Source organism: Petaurus breviceps, unplaced genomic scaffold (genome assembly GCF_028583685.1).
Source record: "Petaurus breviceps papuanus isolate PSGF00001 unplaced genomic scaffold, PetGlider_PUasm1.0 218, whole genome shotgun sequence".
NCBI lineage: Eukaryota > Metazoa > Chordata > Mammalia > Diprotodontia > Petauridae > Petaurus > Petaurus breviceps.
In genome coordinates, this window is record NW_027185872.1 from 3632908 (window position 1) to 3659149 (window position 26242).

The 26242-nt window shown below is 47.0% G+C and overlaps 1 protein-coding gene across 1 annotated transcript in view; it reads left to right on the plus strand.

Annotated features, from left to right (window-relative positions):
• DGKB (diacylglycerol kinase beta) overlaps positions 1-26242 on the plus strand; it is a 698074-nt gene that overhangs the window by 194063 nt on the left and 477769 nt on the right. Inside the window, exons 6-9 of the mRNA XM_069094439.1 lie at positions 4601-4741; positions 13995-14044; positions 17401-17475; positions 21521-21640. Coding sequence (XP_068950540.1) covers positions 4601-4741; positions 13995-14044; positions 17401-17475; positions 21521-21640 — 386 coding nt within the window. The remainder of the gene's footprint in view (positions 1-4600; positions 4742-13994; positions 14045-17400; positions 17476-21520; positions 21641-26242) is intronic.

Below are 26242 nucleotides of genomic sequence, written 5' to 3' on the forward strand. Positions count from 1 at the left end.
CATTGGGGATTTTCTGGACCAAAATACTAGAATGGTTTCCCATTTCCTTCTCTAGCTCATTTTACAAATGAGGAACTGAGACAGTGTTAAGTGACTTACCCAGAGTCACACAGGGTGCTCTGTGTACTATCAGGGCACCTAGCTGCCACCTAGCAAAGCACACTCTGGTGGGATTTATTATTGTGATGAGGATAAAGCCCTGGTTTGGAAGGGGAGTAGAAGGTGGGCATTGGCATTGTGTACCCATCATTGACAGGGTCATTTTCAGGCAACGTTAAGGAGGTGCCAAGCATCTTTAATGCTTTCCCACCTTGCAGAATCTCAGAGTTTGGAGGGACCTCAGAAAACTTAGTCTAGTCCAAGCCAGAACTGTTCCTTACTTCAACCCACCTGGCAAGTGGCCACCCTGCCTTTGTTCCAAGACTCTCAGGTAGGAGGAAGCCATTCCAGGTGGGATGTCTGTGCAGAGAAGGTTCTGACAGCAAGCATGAATCCAGCCTTTTCTCCTATGGGTCAGGAAGGACAGGTGTGAGGCTTCTTCCACATCACTGCCTTTTGAGGGCACCTCTGACCTAGGTCCCCAAATGTCCACCCCAACAGGTGAAGCTGTAATTCTGACCCTTGTCATCTTTCACATGAAAGTTTCCCCTCCAAGATGTTATTCCCTATGAATATAGGTTCTTAGACTCCTTGCCATCCATCAAAGCCAAGTTCATTTGCCAAGTCAACAAGTCCACTCAACAAGCAATTATTAAATGGTCAATATATGCCTGGCTCTGCGCTAAGCGCTAGAGATACATAGAAAGGCAAAAACCAGTTCCTGCTCTCCAGGATCCTGTAATGGAGGACACCATATGCAAACAACTAATGAGCCAGAGATAGGATAAACTGGGGATGGTCACAGGCAGAAGGCACCAAGATGAAGGCATGGAGTGTGAAAGCTATCTTGCAGAAGGGGGAGTTTCAGCTGGGATTTGAAGGAAGCCAGAGGGCAGAGAAGAGAGGAATAGGTGTTCTGGACATGGGGGACGCCCAACGAAAATACTGGCTCAGAATATGGAATGTAGTGGTGGAGGAAAAGCCAGACCAAAGAATCTAGATTGTTGCTAGATCCAGGAATATTTAGAGCAGGGTTTGATGCATGATATGAATTAGAGACCTTAAAGAATGCTTGGAAAGGGGACCATAGCTGGAGCAAACGTTTTATTTGACTAAAGATAATGGCTTAGCCTTTAACCCTTTCTGAAGCAAAAAATGAATCCTCACTGACAAATCCTTTCTGAGACCTTTGACCAATCTCAGAAAGGGCACAGGAATGCAACTGATCCCCTTCTTTTTGGTGACTAGTTGTTTAATATTTCCTTTGGTGATTTTGTTTTTCTCAGACTCTTATAATGTCTGATGATTTTCCCTCTACATTCCTCTTCCTCTTGGTTTGCAGTTATGTTATTCTAGTGGGTTTTCATTCATCAACTTTCAATGAGTTTCTCTAAACATTTTAAAATCCATTCAGAAGAAGGCTTAGCTAGAATTACTGAAGCCCATTGAAAACAGTGGGAATAGAGCACTCAGTTACTCTGTCAGGAATTTAATGATGTGAAACATTTTGGAACTACGTTAGAGGAATATTATGAAACGTTTGCCATGATGTGGCTGATGAGGCCAAGCCAGGAGTACTGTGTATTTATTTATGGCTCATCCATATTCCCGGTTTGCATCCATCACCTCTGGGCATGTATCTGCTCAGGTAGGTCCCCCCCACAGCAGCCTTACTCTTTGGCTTTATCAAAGCATGGACGGGGGTGTGGGTTGTCAAATGCCAGCTGTGGGCACTGGGGGTTCTTACCAAGGTGGCAAGCCTTCAGGACAGGTTTTCCTGTAGTAGAACCCTACAATATACGGTTTATAAGGACACCCTTGGAGCAGACAGACACGCACAGAGTAAAGGTGAGGGACTGGAGCAGACTGCAGACTCTAGACTTGTGCTTCCGTTGAAATAATAAATAAATAAATAAATGAACAAATGAAGTAATGAATGAAGGCAGGAATACCAATCCTATTCTCAGACAAAGCAGGCCTAATTAAAAGAGATAAGGAAGGAAACTACACCTTGCTAAAAGGTAGCACAGACAGTGAAATAATATCAACAGTAAACATATTTGTACCAAGTGGTATAGCATCCAAATTCTTAAAGGAAGAGTTAAGCAAGTTAGAGGTTCATGACCAAACAAGAGATAGAGAGCATTACAAAATATAAAATAGATGATTTTGATCATATTAAATTAAAAAGCTTTTGCACAAACAAAAATAATGCAAACAAGATTAGAAGGAAAACTGAAAACTGGGAAACAATCTTTATAGCAAGTGTCTCTGATAATAGCCTCATTTCTCAAATATATGGAGAACTGAATTCATAAGAATACAAATCATTCTCTGATTTATAAATGGTCAAAGAATATGACTAGTCTGTTTTCTGATGAAATCAAAGTTATCTATAGGCATGTGAAGAAGTACTCTAAATAACTTTTGATTAGAGAAATGCAAATTCAAACACCTTTGAGTCACTACCTCACACCTATCAGATTGGCTATGACAGAAAAGGAAAATGATAAATGTTGGAGAAGATGTAAGAGAGTTGGAACACTAATGCACTACTACTGGTAGAGTTGTGAACTTATCTACCTATTCTGGAGAGCAATGTGGAACTATACCCAAAGAGTTATTGAACTACCTATACCCTTTGACCTAGCAATATCACTACTAGGTCTGTTTCCAAAGATGATTAAGTAAAAAGGAAAAGAACCTACACATTTTAAAATGTTTATAGCAATTCTCTTTAAAACTAGAAATGGCAGTGGTACCCATTAGTTGGGGAATGACTGAAAAAGTTGTGGTATATGAATGTAATTAAATACTATTGTGGGATAAGAAATTATGAACAGGGAAATTTCAGAAAAAAAATAAATCTGCAGAGACTTGCATGAACTGATGCAAAGTGAAATGAACAGAACCAGGAAAACATTGTATACAGTATCAGCAGCATTGCATGACAATCAACAATGAAAGACTAGGCTCTTCCCAGCATCACGATGATCTAAGACAAGTAAAAGAACTCACAAGGGAAAATGCTACCCATATTCAGTTATAAAGCCAACGGACTCTGAGTGCACATCAAAGAATACTTTTTTGACTTGTTTTATTCTTTTTCATGTTTTTAAATTTGCTTCTTCTTTCACCACTGTGACTAATATGGGAATATGTTTTTCATGATAGCACATGTATAACCTAGATCAACTTGCCTACCATTTTAGGAAGAGGGGAGGGAAGAGAGGGAGAAAAATTTGGAACTCAAAATCTTGTAAAAATGAGTGCTAAAAATTGTCTTGACATGTAATTGAGGGGAAAAAATAAAATGCTATTTAAAAAAAGAGAGACAAATGCAGGCTTCCATTAGAGAGGAATCTGTTAAAATGCTCTGCTAGTCATTCATGTGCCTCAGGAGAGTGCTGCAGCCAATAATTGTAGATCTCAACTGGCTTCAACCTTTTTCCAGTTTGTCACCTCCCTCAACATAACTCTTGTGTTGATTCTTTTGTTAACATCACAGAAGATTTCTTTTTCTCATTTGATCCTATTGTGTAGGATTTCTTATACAATTAGAAAATTTCCACATCTTTTTTCAGGAGTTCTTTCTCTCCTTGTATTTCTTTTCTTCCCACAACCATGCAGGAAAACATTTGATTAATATTGGATTATTTCTTTCCTTCTTTGCCATGGTTGAATCTTTGTGGCCCCATATTATTTGGCTTTTGCTTTCACTGGGTGATTAAGCACATCAAGAATTTCTGATGTGATTTTGTTTTCGGAATTGGTTCATGTGTCCCCCACCCCCCTCCACACACACACTTTGGCATCTTTAATTGGGCAATATTGAATTCAGGCTTTCTGTCCTGTGTTTCTAGCAGGTATTCTTCCAGCGCCTTTCTGCAGATCTCCCCTCCCTCCCTCAAACTGTATTGCTTTGGTGATGATTGAAGGCCTTTCTTCTTGTGATTCTTAAAGTGACAATGGCCCTCACACATCCTTTTGTCTACGGGTCCAGAAATGTTTTTTATTTTTGCTTTTAAATAGTTTCTGTCTCCCACAGGACCTGTGGGAGGATGTGTTCCTTCCTAACATGGAATTGTTTTGTTTTCCTTTTTTTTTTCTTTCCAAGTACTGTTTTCGTATCTTTGGTCTGCTAGTATTTTTTATAATATTAAACTAAAAAAAGAAAAGGAAACCCTTTTAAAGATTGCCCGGTGTGCCGGCTCTTCCTCAGAATCACTTGAGATAAGTTTCCGTTTGTTCCCTGTTTCCTTAGTAGTTACAACGGAGAACGTTTACGTTCAGCGCAGGTTTTCCTGGCCTGGGGCTCTTGTGGGCTGTACTCCAAATTGGGGAGCTCCTCGGTTTGCTCTCCTGTCACCCATACTCCGGGCTCTGAATCATTAGTGAGATCTTTGCACAGACTGGGTGACGGATACTGTTTTTAAGTCTGCATCTGCAAGCATCCGAACCAGAGAATGTACCTATTCAGAGCGGCCTCCTTTCTTTGCAGGTTTGCGGATGACTAAAGGCGCGGTGTCGCCCCCACACTCGTCTCCAGCCAGTCTGCACACACCACAGGCCATCCAGCTGAAAGACATCGTCTGCTACTTGTCCTTGCTCGAACGAGGGAGACCCGAAGACAAATTAGAGTGTGAGTGACCCATTTATTTGCCTTCCATAAAATGGGACAGGATGGGATGGTGAAGGAACTAGGCTGGATACACTGGACCTTTATTGCGAGGGGCATGGATTTAGAAGCGCTCCTTCAGGTGGTAAAATCAAACCAAGCCAACCACTGCCCCCTCCCGGGATTAGCAGCTTGTTAGCAAGGGCAGCTCAAATAGACACGGACCAGAGGATGCTCCCTTGCACGGCCTTCTGATCCTCTCCATGAACCTCCCATCAGTCTACTCCTTTCTGTACCCTCATGGTGTCCTGCATCAGTGGCCAGGGTCAAAAGTACTGGCCTCCACACAACTGATGTGATATCCTTCCGGGCCTTACATTCCATGGTCTGAGGACTCACTAGTTCAGGCCCATCTCTCCACTTGTCCTGGAAACCCAGGGTGCCTTAGGCCAACAGGCATGTTTCTTGAAGCTGTTGGGTTTTTTTGTTTGTTTTGTTTTCACCAACATTCACTTTTATGAGATTTTAAATTCCAATTTTATTCTCCCTCTCTTCCCTCCTCCCTCCCCAAGATGGCATGCAATCATGCAGGCAGTACATGTACAATCATATTAAACATATTTCCACATTAGTCATGTTGTGAGAGAATCAGAAAAAAGGGAAAAACAATGAGAAAGAAAAAAAGAGAGAGAAAATAATATATTCTGATCAGCATTCAAACTTCAGAGTTCTTTCTCTGGATGTGGATAGCATTTTCCATCAGGAGTCCCTTGGAATTGTCTTAGATCCTTGTATTGCTGAGAAGCCCTGAATCTCTCAAAGGTGGTCATGGCACAAGGTTGCCATTACTGTGTCCATGTTCTCCCGGTGCTGCCCACTTCACTCAACATTGACTCATGCGAGCCTTTCCAGGTTTTTCTGAAGTTTACCTGCTCATCATTTCTTATGCAACAGTAGTATTCCATTGAATTCACATATCACAACTTGTTCAGTCATTCCCCAATTGGTGGGCAGCCACTCGCTTTCCATTCCTTGACCACCACAAAAAGAGCTGTGATAAATATTTCTATACATGTAGGTCCTTTTCCCATTTTCTGTCATCTCTTGAATGCATGGAGCACAAGGTCACCTTAAAGGCTCCCCTCAAACTAAGGGCTTTGTTTTAATGTATCAAAATTTAGAAGATTCTCTGAAAGTTATAGCAACAAAATAATTTTGCTTGATTGTCTTCTGATCATTATGATCAAACGAAGCACAAAACAAGGAGACAAACTTTCCAATTGTCTTCGCCATTGTAAAGGTGATAGTATAATACAGAATCATGTTCAGACACAGCGATTCCTTTTATTTGGCATACAGACCTAGAAGTGGTATTGCTGGGTCGAAGGACCTGCACAGTTTGCCCTTTGGGCAAAGTTCCAGGTTGTTCTCCAGAATCGCTGGGATCCTTCATAATTCCACCAACAATTGCAGCTGTTCTTGAGCATCAGAATACTTACAGCTCTGGGACTGGGGACCTGATGCCAAGAAAGAGTTGGACAAGAACACATGTATTACTGTATTTGCTTTGACACCCACAAAGCCTGCTGAGAGTCACTCCCTGGGCGGGGGTGGCACTGACACCGCTCCCCTTCTGCTGGCAGTTGTACTCATTTGAGTCCTCTGAAGGATCTGTTCTGTTCCAGGTTCCATTGACAAGGTGGCCCTGACCAGTGGAACAAAGGCCTTTGTGTCCCAGTGCTGATCCTGGGCATTGGAAATCTAGGTGTGTCTGCCCCACAATCCTGCCCACACAAAGCCCGCCTTCCTTTGAAGGCAGCTGGGCTGGGGGAGATCTCCAGGGTTGGCCTCAGAAGCCTGGCAGCTGCTGCTGTGGGAGGGATTCTTCTCACCATTGACAGCCAGTTTCCCCCCCAAGGAGCCTGTCAATCCTGTCCGGAGCCCTCCTCCCCCTCTCTGAGACTGTGAGCCAGCTAACAGCCTTGCACGCCAGCTCTCGCGTGTGCCAGGCAAAAGTAGCTACCCAACAGGTCAGGGAGAGATGGTGATGGCTTTATTTGCTGCCCTGAGATCCAGACACTGGGGTGACACTTCTGTGAACAGCTGGGCCACATGGAACCTATTCCTGCTCCCAGGATCAGATTATCCAGCATTTAGAGGTCAAGTGTAGGGAAGGCTCTCCCTCTGGTGGAGAAAGAGAGTCAGTGCAATGCAAAATGTACTGTGTATGTCTTGGGGAAGTCCCTGTTTGGGAAGCTTGTGAGTGAGAGCTTAGCCTGTGGACTTGGGACTGGCTCTTCTCTGCTCCATTCACTAGCTCCTGGCATCTGCTGGGCTGTGGTGATGGGGCCATCTCTGAATGCCCTTGGTGTCCTGCCCAAAGTGCCTGCTCCAGCAGAGTTCGGCCCCCAGGACAGGGAAAGCAGGGACATCTCACTGCCTCTTTTAGAAGGAATGTCAGGGGCTTACAACGTCCTGGTCCCTGGGCCAAGTGAGGGCTTTGCTTTAGTTCCTGTTATCTCCAGAGCCTGGCAGACCTGTAACAGCTTTGCTGTTTTGGTGAAATGGATCAGGGTTGGCCTCCCGGTGGATGATCCTTTCTAGAGAAAGAGCCACAATTCCACCTCGTCCTCACCTCGAATCCAGGTGAGGGAGGCCTCTTGTGCCTTTTACCTTTTACCAGCCCTACGAGGAGTCTGCCCACTAGTAAGATAGCAGCTCTCCCTGAGAGCTCAGTGGGGCGGCTTAATGATGCATTGCGGAATTTTCATTAACCATTTCAGCCAAGTGAGAGCCCCATGGCTGGACTGTCTTCTTCTCCTCAAACACCTGTGTGTGTGTGTGTGTGTGTGTTGGACCATGTCAGCATGTTTTATGCAGAACAGACAGCATTTTGATCCCCCAAAGTAATACATTTCAGCCAAAGCTTATTTTCCTTCCACTTGCACACCTTTGTCCTCTGCTCTTTCTCCTGTCCCCAGACCAGACCCTGTGGCACAGCGGCCTGGCCCAGGCGAGTCCGGCCCTGGCACCTCAATAGCTGCGTCAGCTCAGGAGGGTTATTTGCACATCTGTGGTCTTCTGGTTCATTTGTTTTAAAGGAGAAGTTCTGGTCTGTGTGGCCGCTCAGGTCCTTTCTCATGTTAAAGCCTGTCCCAGCGCCCCTTCCCTTCAAGCCTGCTGCTGGCCCTCTGACTGATTGAGGGAGGCTTCATTTTCCACCATGCTGTCTCCAGGTTTCCCACACTTGTAAATCCCCAGACACTCTGAGACATTCCTCTGGTTCCTTGCATCTTTACTCCCCCCCCACTTCTCCTCCCTCGGTCTCAAGTGTGCTTTTGGCTTACCTACCCCCTTGTTATTTCTTGGCTCAGCATCATCTCCCCAGGTATTTTCCTCAGTGGTTTTCAAAGTGTCATCTGGAACTCCTGAGGGTAGCAGGTCCCCCTTTCAGGGAGTCCACGGGGCATTTTTGTACTATTACAAAGATTTTTTTTAACAAATTCTAATATGGCAAATATTCAATATGTAAAAAACACACTAAGAAAGTTTGGGCTTCTCAATAATATTTAAGAGTGTAAAGGGGCCCTGAGAATCAAGTTTGAGATTCCTGCCTCTGTGCCATGTGTTTCTATCTTTTTCTATCCCCTAAGATATATTTCTTTTTATTCACTCCTTAAACTATTTCTGTATTTAAAATCTTTTTTTTTTTTAACAATTTCTCCTACTTCCTTTACCTCCCATGGAGATTTTCATTAGGTTTTAAATGACTGCTTTAATCTCATCACTTAGTGTAATAATGATTGCCCTCACATAATGGTGACAGCCCAATTATTAAGGAAAGGCTTTTTTTTTAAATACATTTTATAGATGCATTTTTCCTGCCTAGGGATTAATTTTATCCACTTAATTCATTTGTTCATTCAACAAGTATTTTTTGAGTGTCTACTCTTTACAAAGGATTATGCTTGGAATCTTGGTCATTGGGTTCTTAAAACACTGTGGAGTAAGGACTAAAATTATGCCTATTTTAGAGATGAGGTCACTGAGGTTGAGAGGACTGATGGTTTGTCCTGGGTCACACAAGTAATAAGTTTTAGGAGTAAGATCTGAACCCAGATCTTGCTGACTCCTAGTTGAACACTAGCTATTGGGCAACCGTTCCTCTTCTTCCCCAAGAACAGACACAACAATTAGCGGACACATAAAGGGAAAGGTCTCTTCGTTCTTTGTCGATTTCCAAGTCTTCCTGGAGTTCTGCTGCTGTAGAAGTTGGTTCTTTGAGTCTTTTCAGCATCTGCAGTGCTCTGGTGTGGCTGGCCTGGCTTTGTCATCCCTTTCTTCAAGCCGTTCTGTGGAGCTTAGGTTCAGCCAAAGTAAACTCTCCTCCTTCTCCCCTTCCTCTTTTTCTTTCTCTCCATCTTTTCCCTCCTTCCCCTTTTCTTCCTCATCTTCTTCCTCCTCCCTCCTCTTCATCATTACTATGCGCCTCCTCTGTCACTTCTTACGCTTCTTCTCACTCTTCCCCCAAGAAACTCTTTTATCACACAAGACTCAGAAGCACACACTAGCATCTTCTTGAGCCACGAGACAGTAACCCACCATTTGTATTATCCTTGAGCGCAGGGCCACTACTTAGAACCTTACCAATCTGTGACCTGGGGAGCATGATTGGAAATTCCGTCTTTACCTCTTATGTGTACAGTCTAAGTAGCTCACTCAAGGTCCGCCTTCTGGCCAGACAGCAAGCACAGCTTATTGTAATGACATTGGTCATCTTCCTTCCCAAGGGGTTGGCATGGAGATCTTCTAATGAGCAGCCAGCACCCACATCAAGGTGCTCCCGACTTCTCAAAGTCCTAAGCTTCCCGCCAAAGCTTAGAATGCGCGTCTCAGATCACCGTTGGATCACCCGTTCTCAGAAGAAGAAACTTGAAGTTTGGGAAGCTGGTCTGGGATTTATGTTGCCAAACATTTGTGTTCATATCTCTACTCTGTGAAATTAGCTGCCATAGTGGGGGCCAGGAGGGAAGGGGAAAGATGCTATTGTCTTCCTCATTAAAAGACCGAGGGAGGGAGTCTGAAGCAGCTAGCTCCAAGGAAAGAAAGAAAGAGAGAAATCTATATGCAGCCTCTATGTCTACCCACCACCCCAACGCTGGTACCTGGGCAAGGCAGAATTAGACTGTCTCATCTAACCACAGCTTCTTACAGTCGAGTGAAATTACAGGACTTTCCCGGCTAGTTAGTGCTGGAGCCAAGACCACAAGCCGTGACAGCCACAAGGCACCTTCTCACCACCTGCCGTACCACATGGAAGGAAAAGCAGAGGTGAGGAGGTTGGGGAAGATGATGAAGGATGAAGGAATAGATGTTAGGCTTTCAACAAGAAACTGAGAGCGAAGGCTAATGTGCCCTCTGACAGAATCCAGATCCAAGACGATTGACCGTGTGAGAGCAAAGCGAGCTACGTGACATCCCTCTGGTGTCCCTGTGTGCATCTAGAACTCTTCCAAGGCTGCGTTCAGTGAGTCCTCTACAGCCCAATGAGCTTGCACCCTAAGTCTCTGTATGCACCAACAAGAAGCAGTTATTTTGTTCACCCGTGCAGGAGTCCTTGGAAAATTAAATAGGAAAGAATTAAGATGGGAGAGCAACTTGTCCCAAGACTGATTTTACCCATCCCCAGATGTGAAAGAAAGAGGTCGTATCAATGAAGGTGACAGTATCTCATACTGTTGGAGCCTTCTGGATCTTTCCAAACTGCTTTCCTCACAGTAGTCCTGGGAATTACATAGGATATGCCTGCCTCCCCTCGCCCCTAGGTTATAGGTGACAAAGGGGGCCCCAGGTGATTCAGTGATATGCCCACGGCTACACAGAGAAGTGTTGTGGGAAACCGGGAGAGAGCTAGGTCTTCAGATTCCCTGGGAATGTGTCTTCTCTCTTTATGTCATTGGTATATGTCTGCCTGCCAGCTTAACCATCTGTGTATGCGTGTAAATCTTTATAGATATGTGCTTTATATACATATACATACATATGTACAGGTGTATGTACACATATAGCTTTGTGCTTATGTGCACCATCATGATCTTTGATGTGGGGATACGCTCTGTCTACATGTATATGCTTATATACAAAGCTAGGGGGTGAAATGGACAGAGTACCAGCCCTGGCATCAGGAAGACTTTGGCCTTAGAAACTAGCTGTGTGACCCTGGGAAAGTCACTTAATCCTGTTTACCTCAGTTTCCTCATCTATAAAATGAGCTGGAGAAGGAAATGGCCAACCGCTCCATTATCTTGGCCAAGAAAACCCAAAATGAGGTCATAGAGAGTCAGAAAGGACTGAAACTGTTGAACCACCCAATGGAAGGGGGTGGAGGAAGAACTGAAGAGAGTGGATCCATATTGAATGTTTAAGAAATCAAATAGATTCCATTTTGTACCTGTGTTCGTAAATGCTTTTTCTCTACTGAGATGGAATTCCATCCTCTGGGCATTTACTGAACCCATCATTGGGATAGCTCTTTAAGTAAACAGTATCATGGAGCTGATAATTATTTCATACTGGAAAACTCATTATAGTAAACATCTTTCTAGTTTAGAGAAAACCAGTTTAAATGAATAAAAAATCCTGAATCTTAAAATTCTCAAAGTGAATACAGTGTTTTTCCATTGTATGCAGCGGGCATTGGCCAGCATTCTCTACTGGGCAATGACTTCTCTGTGGCTGCCATTGGATTTTCCAGACCTGTGCTATCATTTGGCTGATTTTCTGTGACTTACACAGACTGTGTATCAGAGGCAGAATTCAAACCCAGATCTCCCTGTGTAGGCACTAGGTTGTGCTGACTCTCTCGTGATCAGTAACAATGTGGGAAATGCCATACGTGGGTTTGGGAGAAGACGTAACAAAAATGAATGTTATCCTTTCTGCTCATGTAAATACATGTGAAGGGAGCCCAAGCTTCTGTATTGCATGAATATCTATAATTACATATTTTATGTAGGCAAAGATAACTTGAATCTTCTTATATCCATTTCTGATAAATGTCCGTCTTCCTGCCTTCATTCATAAGTCTGTCTGTCAGTTGATCTGTCTGTCTACCCCTCCTACCATTTATTCTGCTAAATCAAATCTCCCCACATTTATGATTTATCATAAAATGCTACAAGTCCAAGGTCTGACTCTTGGGGTGAAGTTGGCTTCAGGGCCCTCTCCGACCAGGGGGTCATCTTTGTTAGACAAGGAGTGAGGCCTCAGGAATTCTCAGCCATGAAGGGATTGGCCCCCTCAGTGAATTGTTGTAGTTTGATGTAGAAAATGTTTGCTGGGTCTAAACGTGAGATTGCAGGGGGATGTGTAATGGACTCACTCTTTGAGTTTTAGCAGCAACTGTGCAGTTTCTGTAATGGCAAATAGTTATTCATCCTTATTGGTTTATTTTGGGGTCATATTGTATCCAAAGTAACAGACTTGAAAGTAACAAAGTGCCTGTTTCTGGCGAGGTTTGAGTGTAGTACCTGAATGATTTGGGGAGGGGCCTGTCAGTTAGGACAGGTGTGGTTAACTTGGCTTAAAAGTACAAGCCAATGCAGCGGCCCAGAAGCTGACGTCGCAGCTTCCCTGACAGTTTATTAAGGAATTCGTTATCACATTCAGACCCGCCAACTACAGCCTTATACAGTGATTGAAATATGAAAAGGGGGAGTAGTTCTTCCTTCGTGCCCCTTCGCCCTTTCTGCCTTATCTTTTGATAATGCTTTATATGTTTTCATTAGTAGACCCATTTTATTGGTAAGGAAACTGATGCCCAAAGGGGCCAATGACGTTTTCAGAGGCAGAGAACCAAGAAGTGTCTGAGACCAGGATTTCTGACGACCACTCCCATGTTCTCTGTCCTGGACCACCAAGAGACACTGAGTCGTGTGATGCATAGAGACCTTTTCCTGAAGCCAGGAGAATCTGCCTCTGACACATCCCAGCTGGGTGACCCCGGGCAAGAATGTCTCTTTTTTGTTTTCACATCCTAAGACTGTGATTGCAGAACAGATGCCAATGTGCATGGGTAAAGGGAGTTTCTTCACCACAAACTATCCAATCCCAGGCCTAGTGTTGCCCCTCAAATTCTGAAATAACTCCATAGATTTCTGTAGCAGCAAGCACCCCAAGCGTCCCCAGGGTTTGCTGCCAACACGGGTTCTTAGATCTGCTTTGATAAAGGAAAGCAACTCAAAATGGGTTAACAAGCTTACTTTAATCAGTCAGATATGTATCGTTTACCTAGTCAGCACCCCGAACTTCAGAGTATATAGAAAGAATTATCAAGACAAAAACAGATCAAGTAGACAGATTTCCAAACTGTCCAACCATTACATCCATACCAAACAACATCTGGTTTTCAAAGCGGTGGGCTCTGGACAACGTCTTTCCAGAGTTTCATCTGATCAAATCACAGAACCCTTCTCAAAGTGAGTCCCAAAACAAAGCTACACATCAGGGCTTATATAGCCTTCTCCTAGCTCAGAGAATGTAACAACCTTATTGACTCACTGGCCAATCAAGAAGTATCTACTGAAAAACAAGCCTCCCACCCCAGGCTCCAGGTGCACTTTAGCCTAGGGGCAGGGAAGATCTTAAAAATTTACATTCCCATTACAATTTCCAACCAGTAAGCATTCAGTAAGTGTGTGCTGTGCCCCAGGCACTGGTGAACACTGGGGGTGCTAGTACAGAAGTCCCCAAAGAGTCCAGATTCTTCCCTATGGGATTCAGCCATTCCCATGGTGCTCCAAGAGGGGCCACCCAGGCATTGTTAACTTCTTTTTGCCCAGGTCGAAACTGAGAGTCTGAAAATCAGCCACGTTTTCTCATGGATGTTGAAGGACAGATACCAAATAAATGGGATTTTCTGTCCCTTTGTCCAAGTCCAGCTACTTCCTAAACAGGGAGGGTGGTGTCCTCTCTCCATTGTCCTTTGGTTCCAGTCCTTGGCTTTTTAATGATCCCCACAAGAAGAGTTCAGGGCCTCTAGGACTCCTTAATAGGTCAGTGCTGAATATGGCAAATGATTTGGTGGCATCTTTAGTCATCTCTGATCAGTGACAATGGCCATTGGTTACTTCCTTGGCCAGGAGAGCCTGGAAGGCCCGGTGCCACAAAGGCACGTTCACGGGGCTGGGTGTGCACTCAGTGCTTCCTGGAGGTAAGTCTGAGTTGGCCTCTTGGGATGCTCCTGCTCTCCACTAACCTCCTCCTTCTTTTCTTTCAGTCATGTTCCGTCTCTATGACACAGATGGGAATGGCTTCCTGGACAGTTCGGTGATTGCATTTTTTTTCCTTCAATTTTTCCTGATAATTTCACATAGTTCTTTCTGAAGAAGATGGTAATGTATCACTCAGGGGTCTTACCAATGCAAGTTGGCTTCTCCTGATTTCTATGTCAGCTTGTGTTTCTTGGCTCAGAGATCCAAGAAAGCAGGTGTTGGAACTGGGCGACAGTGATGTGAAACTCGAGCATTTTTCAAATCTGAACTCAAAAGAGGGAAGGGACTGAGTGGGAGGGGAAGTCTATCAATGGTACAAAACAAAGAAGATGACATTGGTTTGGGAAGCAGAACACAAAAACACGGACTCTTCAGTCTGGGGAAATAATGGGTCTAGGGAATGGAAACTGCTCACAACATCACAGGAATGCTCATTTTCAACTGGGAGAGGCCTTGGGAGCTACTGGTTCCAACGCCACCTTTTACCAGATGAGGAAAGCCAGGGGGGTTAAGGGATTTTTCCCAAGGTCTCTTTGTTAGTAAGTATCTGAGGCAGGATTCAAACCCAAGTCTTCCTGATCCCAAGGCTTTTCTGCTCCCAATTATGTATTTTGGGGACTACTAGATGAATGGATCTGTTGCTTAGACCAGGCCCTATGCCCTGGCAGGGGCTCCAGCTCTGTATTATGTAAGCTGCAATTACTTAAGAGGCAAATAAGGTATTATAAGTAGGAGAGAGATATTCCTTCAGGTGATCTCACCTCCAAATATGTTAAAAATGATTTTTTAAAAAGAATTGTGTCAAATTTCCCCCCAGAGTTTTAGGATCCTCCAACTCCATTTGGAAGTGTCTGTCCTCTGTCACTCCGTTGTAACTGTGATCTAACTCTATCTTTCCTAAGGCCTTGAAATTCTGTCCCACTTAATCTCATGAAAGACTAAAATGCTAATAAAACGCTAAGTGTAGAATTAGGAAATTTGGGAATGTGAAGGTCCACTTTAAAAAAAATCAGCATTTTAATCACTGGATCATCGATTCCGTCAAACACCCCCCACACACTAGTTGGCCCTGTCACTGCCTGTCAGTCTCCTGGAAAAGAGATGAAGTTGGAGACATTTCTTTGTAAGGAAGGAAGAGGACAATGGCATGTTAGTGATTCTGGAGAAGACCTTGGACTCAGGGAAATGACCACAATTAGGAATTATTGTAATTGTGGATTTTGCTGATGTTTGAGGAGCAGAGATTTTTCTGGTGGCCGTCACCTTGAGGTGCCTGGACACCTTTCTTTGTTCTCTTTGGGAAGGGGAGTCCTTGACTTCACAGCTCTGGAGGACCTTCTCATTCTACAGAGGAGGAGACAGAGGCTTCAGGAGGGCTGGGGTCCTCCCAGGGGCACACCCATTTCTGTTTCCTGGAAGGTCTTGGACTTGCTGCCCACACATTTATCTGCTTGAAGGTGTCCCTTAAGGGTGTTTCCTATGCCCCTGCCCCTTTGAAGTTTGTGAATCCTCACAGACTCCTGCGGCTGCGTCATGACTTTGTACTTATGTCCTGCACACTAGCCCTGTGGGACTGGGTCTAAGTAACTGGGCTGGGACAGCCCCATCTGTGTTGAAATGTTGGGTCTCTGCAGTGACCACCATCATGCCCTGAAGGCTATGATCATTGCAATGGTCATAAAGGGCCACTTTGAAGATGGGGCCTCTAATACAGTTTGCTTGGTGTTGCATAACCTCTCTTTGCCCCAAGCACCTTTCTAAAGTTATAGAATGACAGGGAGGTGCCACCTGCTCAGGCAGAGAGACTTTCCTTACCTGAGAGTTCCCTTATACCAATGCAATACCTTTGGTCCTTTTGTTTTTTTCTTTAAAGACGCATTTATTGGTATTTTGGTCCACAGAGAAACCACAAGGAACCTCAGTCTAATATTCTTGGCTTTTTAAAATAAACAAACAAATAAACCATTAGCAATAGTTGCAGTCATATTTCAAGACAGAGTTTGAGAAATTATACTGATGGACAGCATTAGAAATGACTGTCTTCAATCCAGAGTGCTGAACCACATGGACCCTCACTCCTCTCTGTCCCTGTATTTCAGAGTCTAAGGGACCCCACGTGGACTTCCCTGGCCATGTAGACTAGCTGCCTGAAGAAGCATCGCTTCTCCATGTAATCTGGTAGCTGAGTATTCCACCTTGGCTTGAAGAACCCCAACCAGGGTGACTCCCCCATTTTGGGTGGCAGCCTCTGCCACCTGGAAATTCACCCAGTCATTCACAAGTTGGTTTTGTGTCCCCACCCTAGGCAAGTCATTTATCCAAAGCAGCTTAGAATGTCTCAGTAGAAGCAAAGTTTCCAGTTCCTGCAAATGAAGGAAGTTTGTACAATGGGAATTTTATACAAGATGGATGTCACCCGACCGGCCAAAGCTAGAGAAACTTATAATTGAACAGATGTAAAAAGAACAAAGTGTAAAACAAACAAACAAAAAAACCCACTGAAGACCCCCCTGAGGCCTTGAGGTCGGGCCTGCCCTGCCCTCACCACCCTCTTCTATGTTTTGTAGAGAGATGTTGCTATCTCTGCCTAGACTAAAAAGAAAACCAAAGTTTAGTCCTTTTATACCACAGCGACACAGCACACTGTTAGGAGGGATTTATTCTGCTGCTGAGTGAGTTGTGTAAGAATTTTAATTTCATTAAAATAAATTTATTAAAATAAATTAAATGAAAATAAATATTAGTTTTTACTTTTAAATTTCTTTGTTGTAAGGAATGTCTTTCCAGAAAAGAGAGACAGAGACATAGGGCGAACTCTAGATGATATAAAAATAGAGGTTATCAATTAAATTGTTAAAGAAGAAATATATTCAGAATTTTTCCATCATAACTTTCCCAATGATTCTTCAGCCTCAGGGTTATAAAAACTGCAGTTGTTTCCATAGGAAGAGCAGCCTGAAATAGGGTGTAAAGGGCCGGCCTTGGGGTCAAGAAGGCAGGAGACACAATCCCGTGTCTGATACTTACGGACTGTGTGGACCTGAACAGTGGCCCGGCCTCTCCTGGCCACATTCTGCTTTCAGAGCATTTTCATTCCTCCCCCCCCGGGGGATGTGCTGGGGGGGGCCTGGGACAGGGTCACCCCTTTGGCACGGGAGAGGGCTCCTGTGGGGGGGGCCAGGCCACCCCTCAGTGCGCCTGCTATGCCAAGAGCTAAATCCTTCTTCTGCCTTCCCCCTCCTGGGGGATTGGGGGGATTACTATTAAATAAGTCATTTAAAAGCTATTTGACATTCCTGGTATAACGGGTCTACCCGGCTCAGTGGGATCAGGGTGTGTGATGTCCTGGATCACGGGAAGGGGTGACACCGGCTGACAGGCCGCCTCATGTCTCTGTTTGGTCCCATGCAGGAGCTGGAGAACATCATCAGTCAGATGATGCACGTGGCTGAATATCTCGAGTGGGACGTCACAGAGCTCAGCCCGGTACGTGGCAGGCCAGCTGGCCGTACCCCCCAGTAACTCGGGCAGGGCTACCCTGGCCTAAGGCAGGTCATTTCTAGTAGGAAACAAAGACCCATGTCTTTGTACCCCTGCCACCATTGCCTGGTCCACACTAGTATGTGATGGAGGGTGCATGTGTACGTGTGTGCCCGCATGTGCACACATGTGTTCATGTGTGTGGTTATTTGCATGTCTGTGTGTGTGGATGTGTGCGTGTGTGTGCACGTGTGTGTGCTTGTCAGCATGCACACACAGCCAGGCCACAGCCTCAGACAGAAGCAGCAGCTGCCCCCAGGGCCCTAGGTTAGTTGGATTCCCCCCTGGAGTTTCACGTGGCTCTCCATGTGGCCAGCAGTGCTCTCACACAAGCCACAGGGCTCGGGGAGAGGCCTGGCTCCCTCCTGTGACTCGCACTGGCCAGCTATGGCCTCGGCAGCTCCCTCACAGCTTTGGCTCTGAAATCGAGAGCTCCATGAGTCTCCTGCCCCAGTAGACTCACATAAGCCCTCAGCTGCTGACTTGGTTTAACTCGCCTCACAGGATGTCCCATCTGCTAAAATCATGGAAGCTCATTCCTCGTTCACTCCTAATGCTCTCAGCTACCCTGTGATGGAGGCAGCCACAGACCTATGGCAGCCCTTCTCTAGCCTCAGGCATCTTATAGTTGTGTGACCCTGGGCAAGTCACTTAACTGTCTCAGTCTGCTCATCTATAAAATGGGATGGAGAAGAAATGACAAACCACTTCAGGATCTTTGCAAAGAAGACCATAAATGGGGATATGAAGAACTGGACGTGACAGAGAAACAGCTGAGCAAGGAGAGTGAGAGTAGACAGATTCTGGGGGAGCTTTTACTCCTCCCCCCCGGCTTCTCCTGAGAGGCCACTGATGAGGTGTGGCAGCCAGAGTGGAGGCCTTCCCCGTGATGGTGCTGCCTGGCTGGGGTGGGGGAAGATGGGAATGAGAATGTGGTAGCAGACCCCGGGAGTGGCAAATGCACCTGCTGCCTCATCTGTGCCTCCTTTTTAGGGAAGCCTGGGATTCCCAGGAGAGCAGGGGGCACAGCCGCATAGACCCCCCTCCTGAGCGCGGGCTCAGGACTGTCCTGGGTGCAGCCTCACCTCACACATACACTGATTCTGTGACTGAGGGGGGTCGGGCAGGGTCTCAGAGCCTCAGGGTCCTTGTCTCTAAAATGGGGAAATAAATGCCTGTAGACGCTTCTTCATGGCTTATGGAGTGACTCGGATGAGACAGCATTCATGCAGCTGCTTTAAACTGGAGAAATGTACCTCATCATTTGGCTCTTTGTTGTTGGCCCCGTCAAGACCAAGCAAGCCTTTGTTCACAGGAGCTTCTCCTCTAGCTGGAGCCTTTGTGTTACAGATGAAGCCAGTGAATCTGGTGCCCCATTGGAGTCCGGGGTCCCCCCTCCCTTGCCCCAGTTGTTCTTGGAGCCAGTGCCAGGCTCAGGTGCCCGGGCTGCCCCCCCTCCCCTCCCCTTCTCTCTCACCTCTCCTCTGGTCACACTGGCCACTCTTCTGCAGCTAAGTGCCTGGGAGTTTTCTAAGATTTTTATACCAGGTGGAAAGCAGCCTTTAGACACACTGCTAACGCATGAAAAATGGTGGATTTGCCCAATGTCAGAGAAGTGTTCAGCTCCCCCCACTTACTGTTACTGTGACCAAGGGCCCTTGTTTAATATTTCTGAGTCTTTTTTTCTGATCTGTGAAACAGAAAGGAAAGTTTTGCACAACCGATGTCAGAGAACTTTGTGAGCATCAGACCTTGGACCCTCTGGGCAGATCATCTGGTCTGAGAGCCCCATTTTAGTTAACCGGAGAGATCCAGGGTCCCGAGTGACATGTCCGGGGTTGCATGCAGGCAGATTCGGGATTCAAACCCAGCTTCTCTTGCCAGAGCCCTGGGGAACAAACCCAGGCTCCCCAATGGAATGACCTTCCTACTGTTCTTTGTGGCATTATTTTGTGTGGATGTGCCTGAAACTCCGCAAATCACTGTATTTCAGGTGCTACCACTGATATCACAACTTTTATTCTGGCTCAGGACTGTGGCCCTGGCTAAGTTAACAGCCCCAGAGAGATGACAGAAATAGAAGCAGGGAAGAGGAACGTGGCCTTAGCGCAGGATGCTTTGAAAGAGGCACTCGTTCCTTAAAGCAGCCCTGTGTATAAATGTTGATTTTTGTCTGTCTATGCATGTCTTTGAAAATTTGAGGACATTGGGAGTATTTCCCCCTAAAGCAGGAACTTGGGTGCTAGTAAGGTGGAATGTGCAATGAAAGACCTAAAGTCAGGGAGATCTGAGTTCAAATTCAGCGTCGGGAACTTTCTAGCTGTGTAATCTTGGGTAACTCACTTAAGCTCTGCAGGACTCAGTTTCCTCATCTGTGAAATATGAATATTAATAGCTCCGGCCTCACAGGGCTTTTGTGAGATAACCATGGAAAGTTGTCTGCACATTCTTAAAGTACTGTCTTATTTATTATTGTGATATTCAAGTCTGGAGCTCCTGGTGCGGTAACTCCCTCTACCACTGCACAGCAGCAACTCTTGTCTACCTTAGAGTGGGGCACCCAGAGTGGAAGTGACTTGCCCAGGACCCCACAACCAGCCTGTGGCAGGGAAGATGTGGAACCCAGTCTTCCTGCCTCTGTCCATCTCCATACACCCTGGGCCTGCTACCTCTCCATTGTCTGAAGGGGAGTCGGAGAGCGCGGGGGCCCCATTGATGCCGTCCGATTGAACACCTTCTTTTATAGATGAGGGACCCGATGGCTGGTGCTGAGGACATCAGTCCTACCCCATTAATCATTAAAGATCCCCCCAGTTTTACAACATCTGGGAATTAGAAGAGAGCTCTCACTGATTCCTCTGCCCATGGCAACTAGGAGATAATGGGCGCACTGCTAAGGCACCTGGTCCAAGCCTGGGCGACCCCAAAGACCAGAAGTAGATGCGGTGGTGACGGGAATGGGGAACGGCGCTGACATAGTGACTCCTCCACACAGGTGAGCTCACACATCCAGACCCAAGCCCATGCTTTCAGAGGAAACTGCCCCTGGTGGCATGTCCCAGGACACAGCTCAGCCTGCAGTCACGGCAGGGGGTTAGGAATCGACCCCATGTGCACAGGTCTCACTCCTGCTTCCTTTTATTTTTTTTTAACTAAACAGAGCATCTCCATCTAAAGCTACTCGGCTTTTGACAACAAGATGCTTTCTTGTTCTTCTCTAAGGAGCGTTGTTTATATAAGCAGAACAGTGTGTGCTTTGTGAGTTGGTTGGTTTGTTTTAGGACTGGCCTGGAATATTCCTAACATTCCTGTCTGTTGCACTTGAAAATGTACCCACTTATTGCAAATAGTTAGTGTGGCCTTGGACCTTCAACAAAACCCAGCTCTGGTGACTGACCTGCCGAAATATGAGTCATGAGTCCTTTGGTCAGTCAGTCCCGTCTCTTGTTCTAAGCTTTAATAGGTGAATGGGTCACCCTCTGTTTTCTTGCTTCGAGGATGGTCAGAGACAGCCTCTTGAGCTCTCTGCTGCTAAGCCGAGGGGTCTGACACTTTCCAGCACATCCCTGAACCTTCAGAGTAGTCTTTGGTCAATGGATCACTAAGGCCCACGGGTATCGAGATGACAACAAACAAACTCAAGTTTCCTACTGTCTCGTTGCTGGATTAGTTCACACTTGAGTATGTGGTCACGGAATTCGGTCCATCACACAATTAGCTTCATTTGGATCAAAGTTCCTGCTAATGTCCTTCGGAAATGGAGGGATGGGGGGGGGGCCTCCAGATTAGCTGTGCGCTCAATGACCCCTGAGTCGCACTGGAATTCGTGCCTGGAGCCTTTCTGAAGGGTGGCTCCACGCCATCAGCCCCAGCTGGCAGCGTCCTTCCTGACACACGGCAGCCTTCCCTCACCCGATGCTCCCCTGTGGCTAGGCCCATTCCCCGTGCCCCAGTGTGAAGCCCTATTTTCTGGTCTTCTCTCCTCAAACAGATACTTCACGAAATGATGGAAGAGATTGACTATGACCGCGACGGCACCGTGTCCCTGCAGGAGTGGATTCAGGGAGGCATGACCACCATCCCCTTACTCGTGCTCCTCGGCCTGGAGAACGTAAGCATGGGTCTGGGGGGTCTGGGCCGGCCTGGCGCCGGAGCGCCTGGGGTCCATGCGGGCTGCGCCTCAGACAGCGCCCTGTGCTTTCAGGGGCTCGGACTGATTGGGTTTGCTGGTAGACTCTGTGCAGATCATCTCCTTCCTTTTCTCTTCCTGAGTATGTTTATGTACTTGTCAGTGATGCCTGTTTTGTCTGCCTCTGTGCTCGCAGCTCCATGGGGTGGTCGCTGATATAGTCACAGGGCGAAAATCCCTGCGAGAGGAGATGGGCGACTGCTGGCCAGCCCTGAGCTAAGCTCTGCACCAGTATCTGCTTTGTCCTTCTCAACAGTCTTGTGAGGGGGAGGCTATTGCGACTGCCATTGCACACATGAGAAAACTGACACACAGAGAGGTTGAGTGACTTGCCCAGGGTCACACAGCTAGGAAGCGAGGGGGGGTCTGAACAAGTGGTTTGAGTGTTGATGTGTGTTTGAGGGCTGGGGGACTCGGCCCGGCAGCCTCTGGGAAGGGGCCAGTGGGGCGGAGGGTGGGAGGGAAGGGGGCGTGCTGCAGAGGGAGGGGGAAGCTCAGCCCTTCCCCACAGACACTGCTGGTCACAGTGCCTCCCATGCCTCACAAGTGACGGGCTCTGTGTGCTGCAGATGGCTTTCACGCCATCCAGAAAACTGCGTCCCAGACACACAACTGAAGGGCTTTGGTTAGAATGTGCCCAAGATGTAAAATCTCAGGTGCTGGTTCAATGATCAACTGTACGACCACAGGAGAGGAAGTGCTTCCAGACGGAAAAGGATCTGGGGATGCTAGTGGACCACAAACTCATCCGACCTGGGCTCCGTGCTTAAGGCTGGGGATGTCCAGGACTAGGGAGTGAATGGGCTGGCGTCTCCTCGCCCACCCCCATGGCGTTGGATGAGTGCCGGGAGCCCCAGAGTAGCAACGACTTCGATGGGCTAGGAGGAGTCCCAAGGAAGGGCCTGGAAGGCAGACGGGCGCGGGGACCTTCCATCTGAACAGAACCTCGAAAAGCAATGTTGGCTTTAGTAAAGAAACATGCAATGTATTCCTCGGCCAGCTTAGTAATTCTTGATGTGAAGATTATACGAGATGTAATTGGGACAAACATAATATAATGAGGATGGAAATCTCAGAGGTCACAGGATCTGGGGTCCCAGGCTCTCCAATCAGCTCTGTCCTTAGCAGCTGGGGTGGGGGACAGGAAGGTGCTTCCCTGCTCAGGAAGAAGGAGTCTGGAAAGCAGGCAGCAGCAAGGTCAGGGGCTTCGGGATGGACCCAAGAAGGAGAACCTGTAGGGGGGCGTTTGCTCCATGTTCTCCCTGAGCCCAATCCTTCTTCTCTCCACTCTTGGCCAGCATCAGGGCTCCCATTTCCCCTAATGTCTTTGGCTCTTCTCAAGAGAGCATGTGCTGTACTTTGATTTCTGCCTTAAAATTTCCCATGCTGGGGCAAATCTCTGGTGAGCCTGACTGAGTTTCAACCTTGCTTGGTTTGGAGCAAGGGAAATTGGTGGAAGAAACTGAGGACGTTTGGCCTGGAGCAGACTTGTGGGGGTGAGGGAAGGAAAGCAGCGAGCTGCTCTCAAGTGTTTGAAGATCTGGCAGAGGAAGAGAAACTGGGATGAGGGGAGCGCTTGGTCAGAATGGGAGCTGTCCACAACACATGGACTTCCTAGGGCAGGTGATGCCACTGCATGGGAAACGTCCAGTCCAAGGCTGAAGGGACAGGTCCCTACTGAGAAAGCAGATGGGGGTGCCTGTAGTCAGGGAAGATATGGAAGGGGTTCTGACCAGCTCCGCCCTGGACCTGGTGACCTTGGGGGGCTTCCTCTGAAATCTCTGATTCTGGAGCAAATGTAAATGTCCACTCACAGTAAGATCATTATTTCTTCCTCCCTCAGTATCGAAGTCCCTCAGTCCAAGGTTCTTCATCATTTCACCCCAACAACAGCACCTCCCCTGTCTATAGATCTGGACAGTTAGAAAGTGTTTTCTCTGCATTATCTGGAATCCTGATATGCAGGGGGGGGATATGGGAATATTCAAGGAAGAAGCAGGAGAGAACCCCAACTCAAGAATGGGTAAAAAGTGACTCTCAAAGAGAAAAAAAATACCTAGTAAAAGTGATCTTGAGGTCATTGGATCCCAAACTGACAAATGTCCCCAGGGAATAGCAGTCCTCCTGCTGGCCATGGTCCCAGGCCAGCAGAGATGCCCTTGGCCACCTTCTCCTCTGCTTTGAGGGTCCCTCTGCTGCTGCAACCATTCATTTGATCTGTGTGTGGCCTGAGCAGCAAATGAATGATTGAATTAATAGAAAAATCTTTTGGTGAAAAGTTTCAAGACAAAGCATTAAAAAAGACTGATCTCTCAAGACAAAACTGTAAACTTTTAGATTTTGTTTGTTTAATTTTAAAGTTGGCACCACACCTGGAAAGAGAGTTGTTGTGAAGGGGAAGGATCAGCAAAGTCCTGGGTTTGCTAAGACCTCAGGACCTCCTGGGCTTTTGTAAATTGGGAAGGAGATAGGAGAAAGAGTGAGGTGGGTCAGGCAGTGAGGAAAGATGGGGGTAGAGAGACCCAGGAAGGGAGACACTCCTTGGTTTTTATTTATTTGTTTAGAAACAGCAAAACAATTGTAAATTCCAGTCTTTGAGTGACTGAGGTTTTGTGGGAAGGGTTTAGCAATGCTCTAAACACCCACAAAAACAAAACAGAGTTTGGCTTGGTGGGGAAGTTTTGCAAGCTGTGTCAGTAAAAAACTGTCCTGGGCTTGCTGGGGCCTTGCATCTTCTGTTGAATCTGGGGCACGTGCTGGAGCCTCTGTGGAGGTAGGAGCAGGGCTCTCCCTAGAACGAGGCCTGTGCCCGGGCTGGCTCAAGGGTAACCTCCAGATGGGTGGTCTTCTCCTCTGGAGCTTTGTCTTGGATTTCGTTTACCCCCAACAACTTGCTAAGAGAGGCGTGCCAATGGAGATTTGTTGGCGATAGGACAGAACCGCGTGATGCCCAGGGCGGTGATGCAGGCCTTGCCAGCCATCCTCTTTGTCCTACCTGGGAGCCCCTTTGTGTGGGGTGTGGAAGGGAAAAAGGCCCGGCTGCCCTCTCCAGTTCTGCCCTTCTCCGGCTAACATGCAGCCTCACACCTGCTCTTTCCCTGGCAGCCACTGGGTGGCAGGGCCGCACCATCCATGGACACACCTGGACCCCCCCCCCCCCAACATCCAGGCAAGACCAGGGACAGTGCTCTTTCCCCAGAGCAAAGAGAGACTGAAGAGTCAATTCTGCTTCCACCCCAGGCCCCAGGGTGGCCTTCCTGAGCCCCTTTTCAGGGTCCCCTTCCTTCCCTTGCAGTCATGGTGGCCATCCCTTGGCAAATCAGCCACTGGCATGCAGAGGGTATCCCAGAGAGCACATAGAGCCTGTGGGCCACAGAAGCCCTCTGACATCTGGGGACCACTCGCTGGGGAAGGCCTCCAGAAGCACAGAAATCACCCGTGTTAGCTCCAGTCCAGAAGCTGTGGCTGATGTGCCAGGCTCTGGGGTCACCACAGTGACAAGGAAGCTGGTCCTGCCTGGCAACGTGAGGGGCTCATTCATTTCTCCTGGGAGAGTTTGCCATGTAAACGGATGAATAGACCAAAGTGTGCGCCCCAGAAGTTCAAGAAGAGAGCAGAGACAGGTGGTGCGGGGAGGGGTGAGAACAAGGCTGGGTCTCAGTCAGGAGGCAGCTCCCCAGCTATGCTTTGAGGGAAGTAGGGATTCTGTGACAGAGGGCATTGTAGGCAGGTGGTACAGCCTGGGCAAATGTCCAGAGATGAGTGAGGGACTGTCACCTCCTGGGAACCACCTTCAGCCAGGTGGGACTGGCATGATTAGTGCTGGAAGAAGGAGAGGGAGGGAGCCAGATTTTGGTGGATTGTAAATGCCCACCTTCGGGCTTTACATTGTATCCTAAAGGAGGAAGGAGTGAAAAGACAGTCAAAGACATCTGTATAAAGTAAGAGAAAAACTTGACTAATTTTCCAGTTGCTGTTATTTATTTATCTGCACTGTTTTTGTTCAGCAACAAAAGTCTGTGAGATGAAGGAGGGGCCTTTGACAGACAAGCTCCCCCTCCCCCCCTTACTGGGCCCTTCCTTATCAAATGGCAATGCAGAATTTTAGCCTGGCTCTGGTCTGCCACGATGTGGACGTTCTGCGGCCCCAGCCTTCTGGCTTGTTCTCAGTGATGGTCGAGGGAACAGATGAAGACTCTGTGATGGTCCGGACACGAGGATTCTGCCATGGGCTTTGAGGAGACCTGCCAGCCACCTCTGCACGGCTGTGCCCCCCACCTCCTGCCCTCACCCCCTCATTGAGGTCTGCCCCTGGGAGGCCAGAAGCTCCTCAAGAGTCAGTTGCCTCTGCTTGCTTTTATCCTTGTCCCCAGTGCCATGCTTAGCCCAATGTTGGGAAAATAGTAAATACTTAATGTAAGATTATCTCTGTGTCTGTCTCTGTGTCTTCTCCCTCTTCCTCTCCCACTCTCTCTGCCTCTCTCTGTCTCTCTGTCTCTCTCAGTCTCTCTCTGTCTCTGTCTC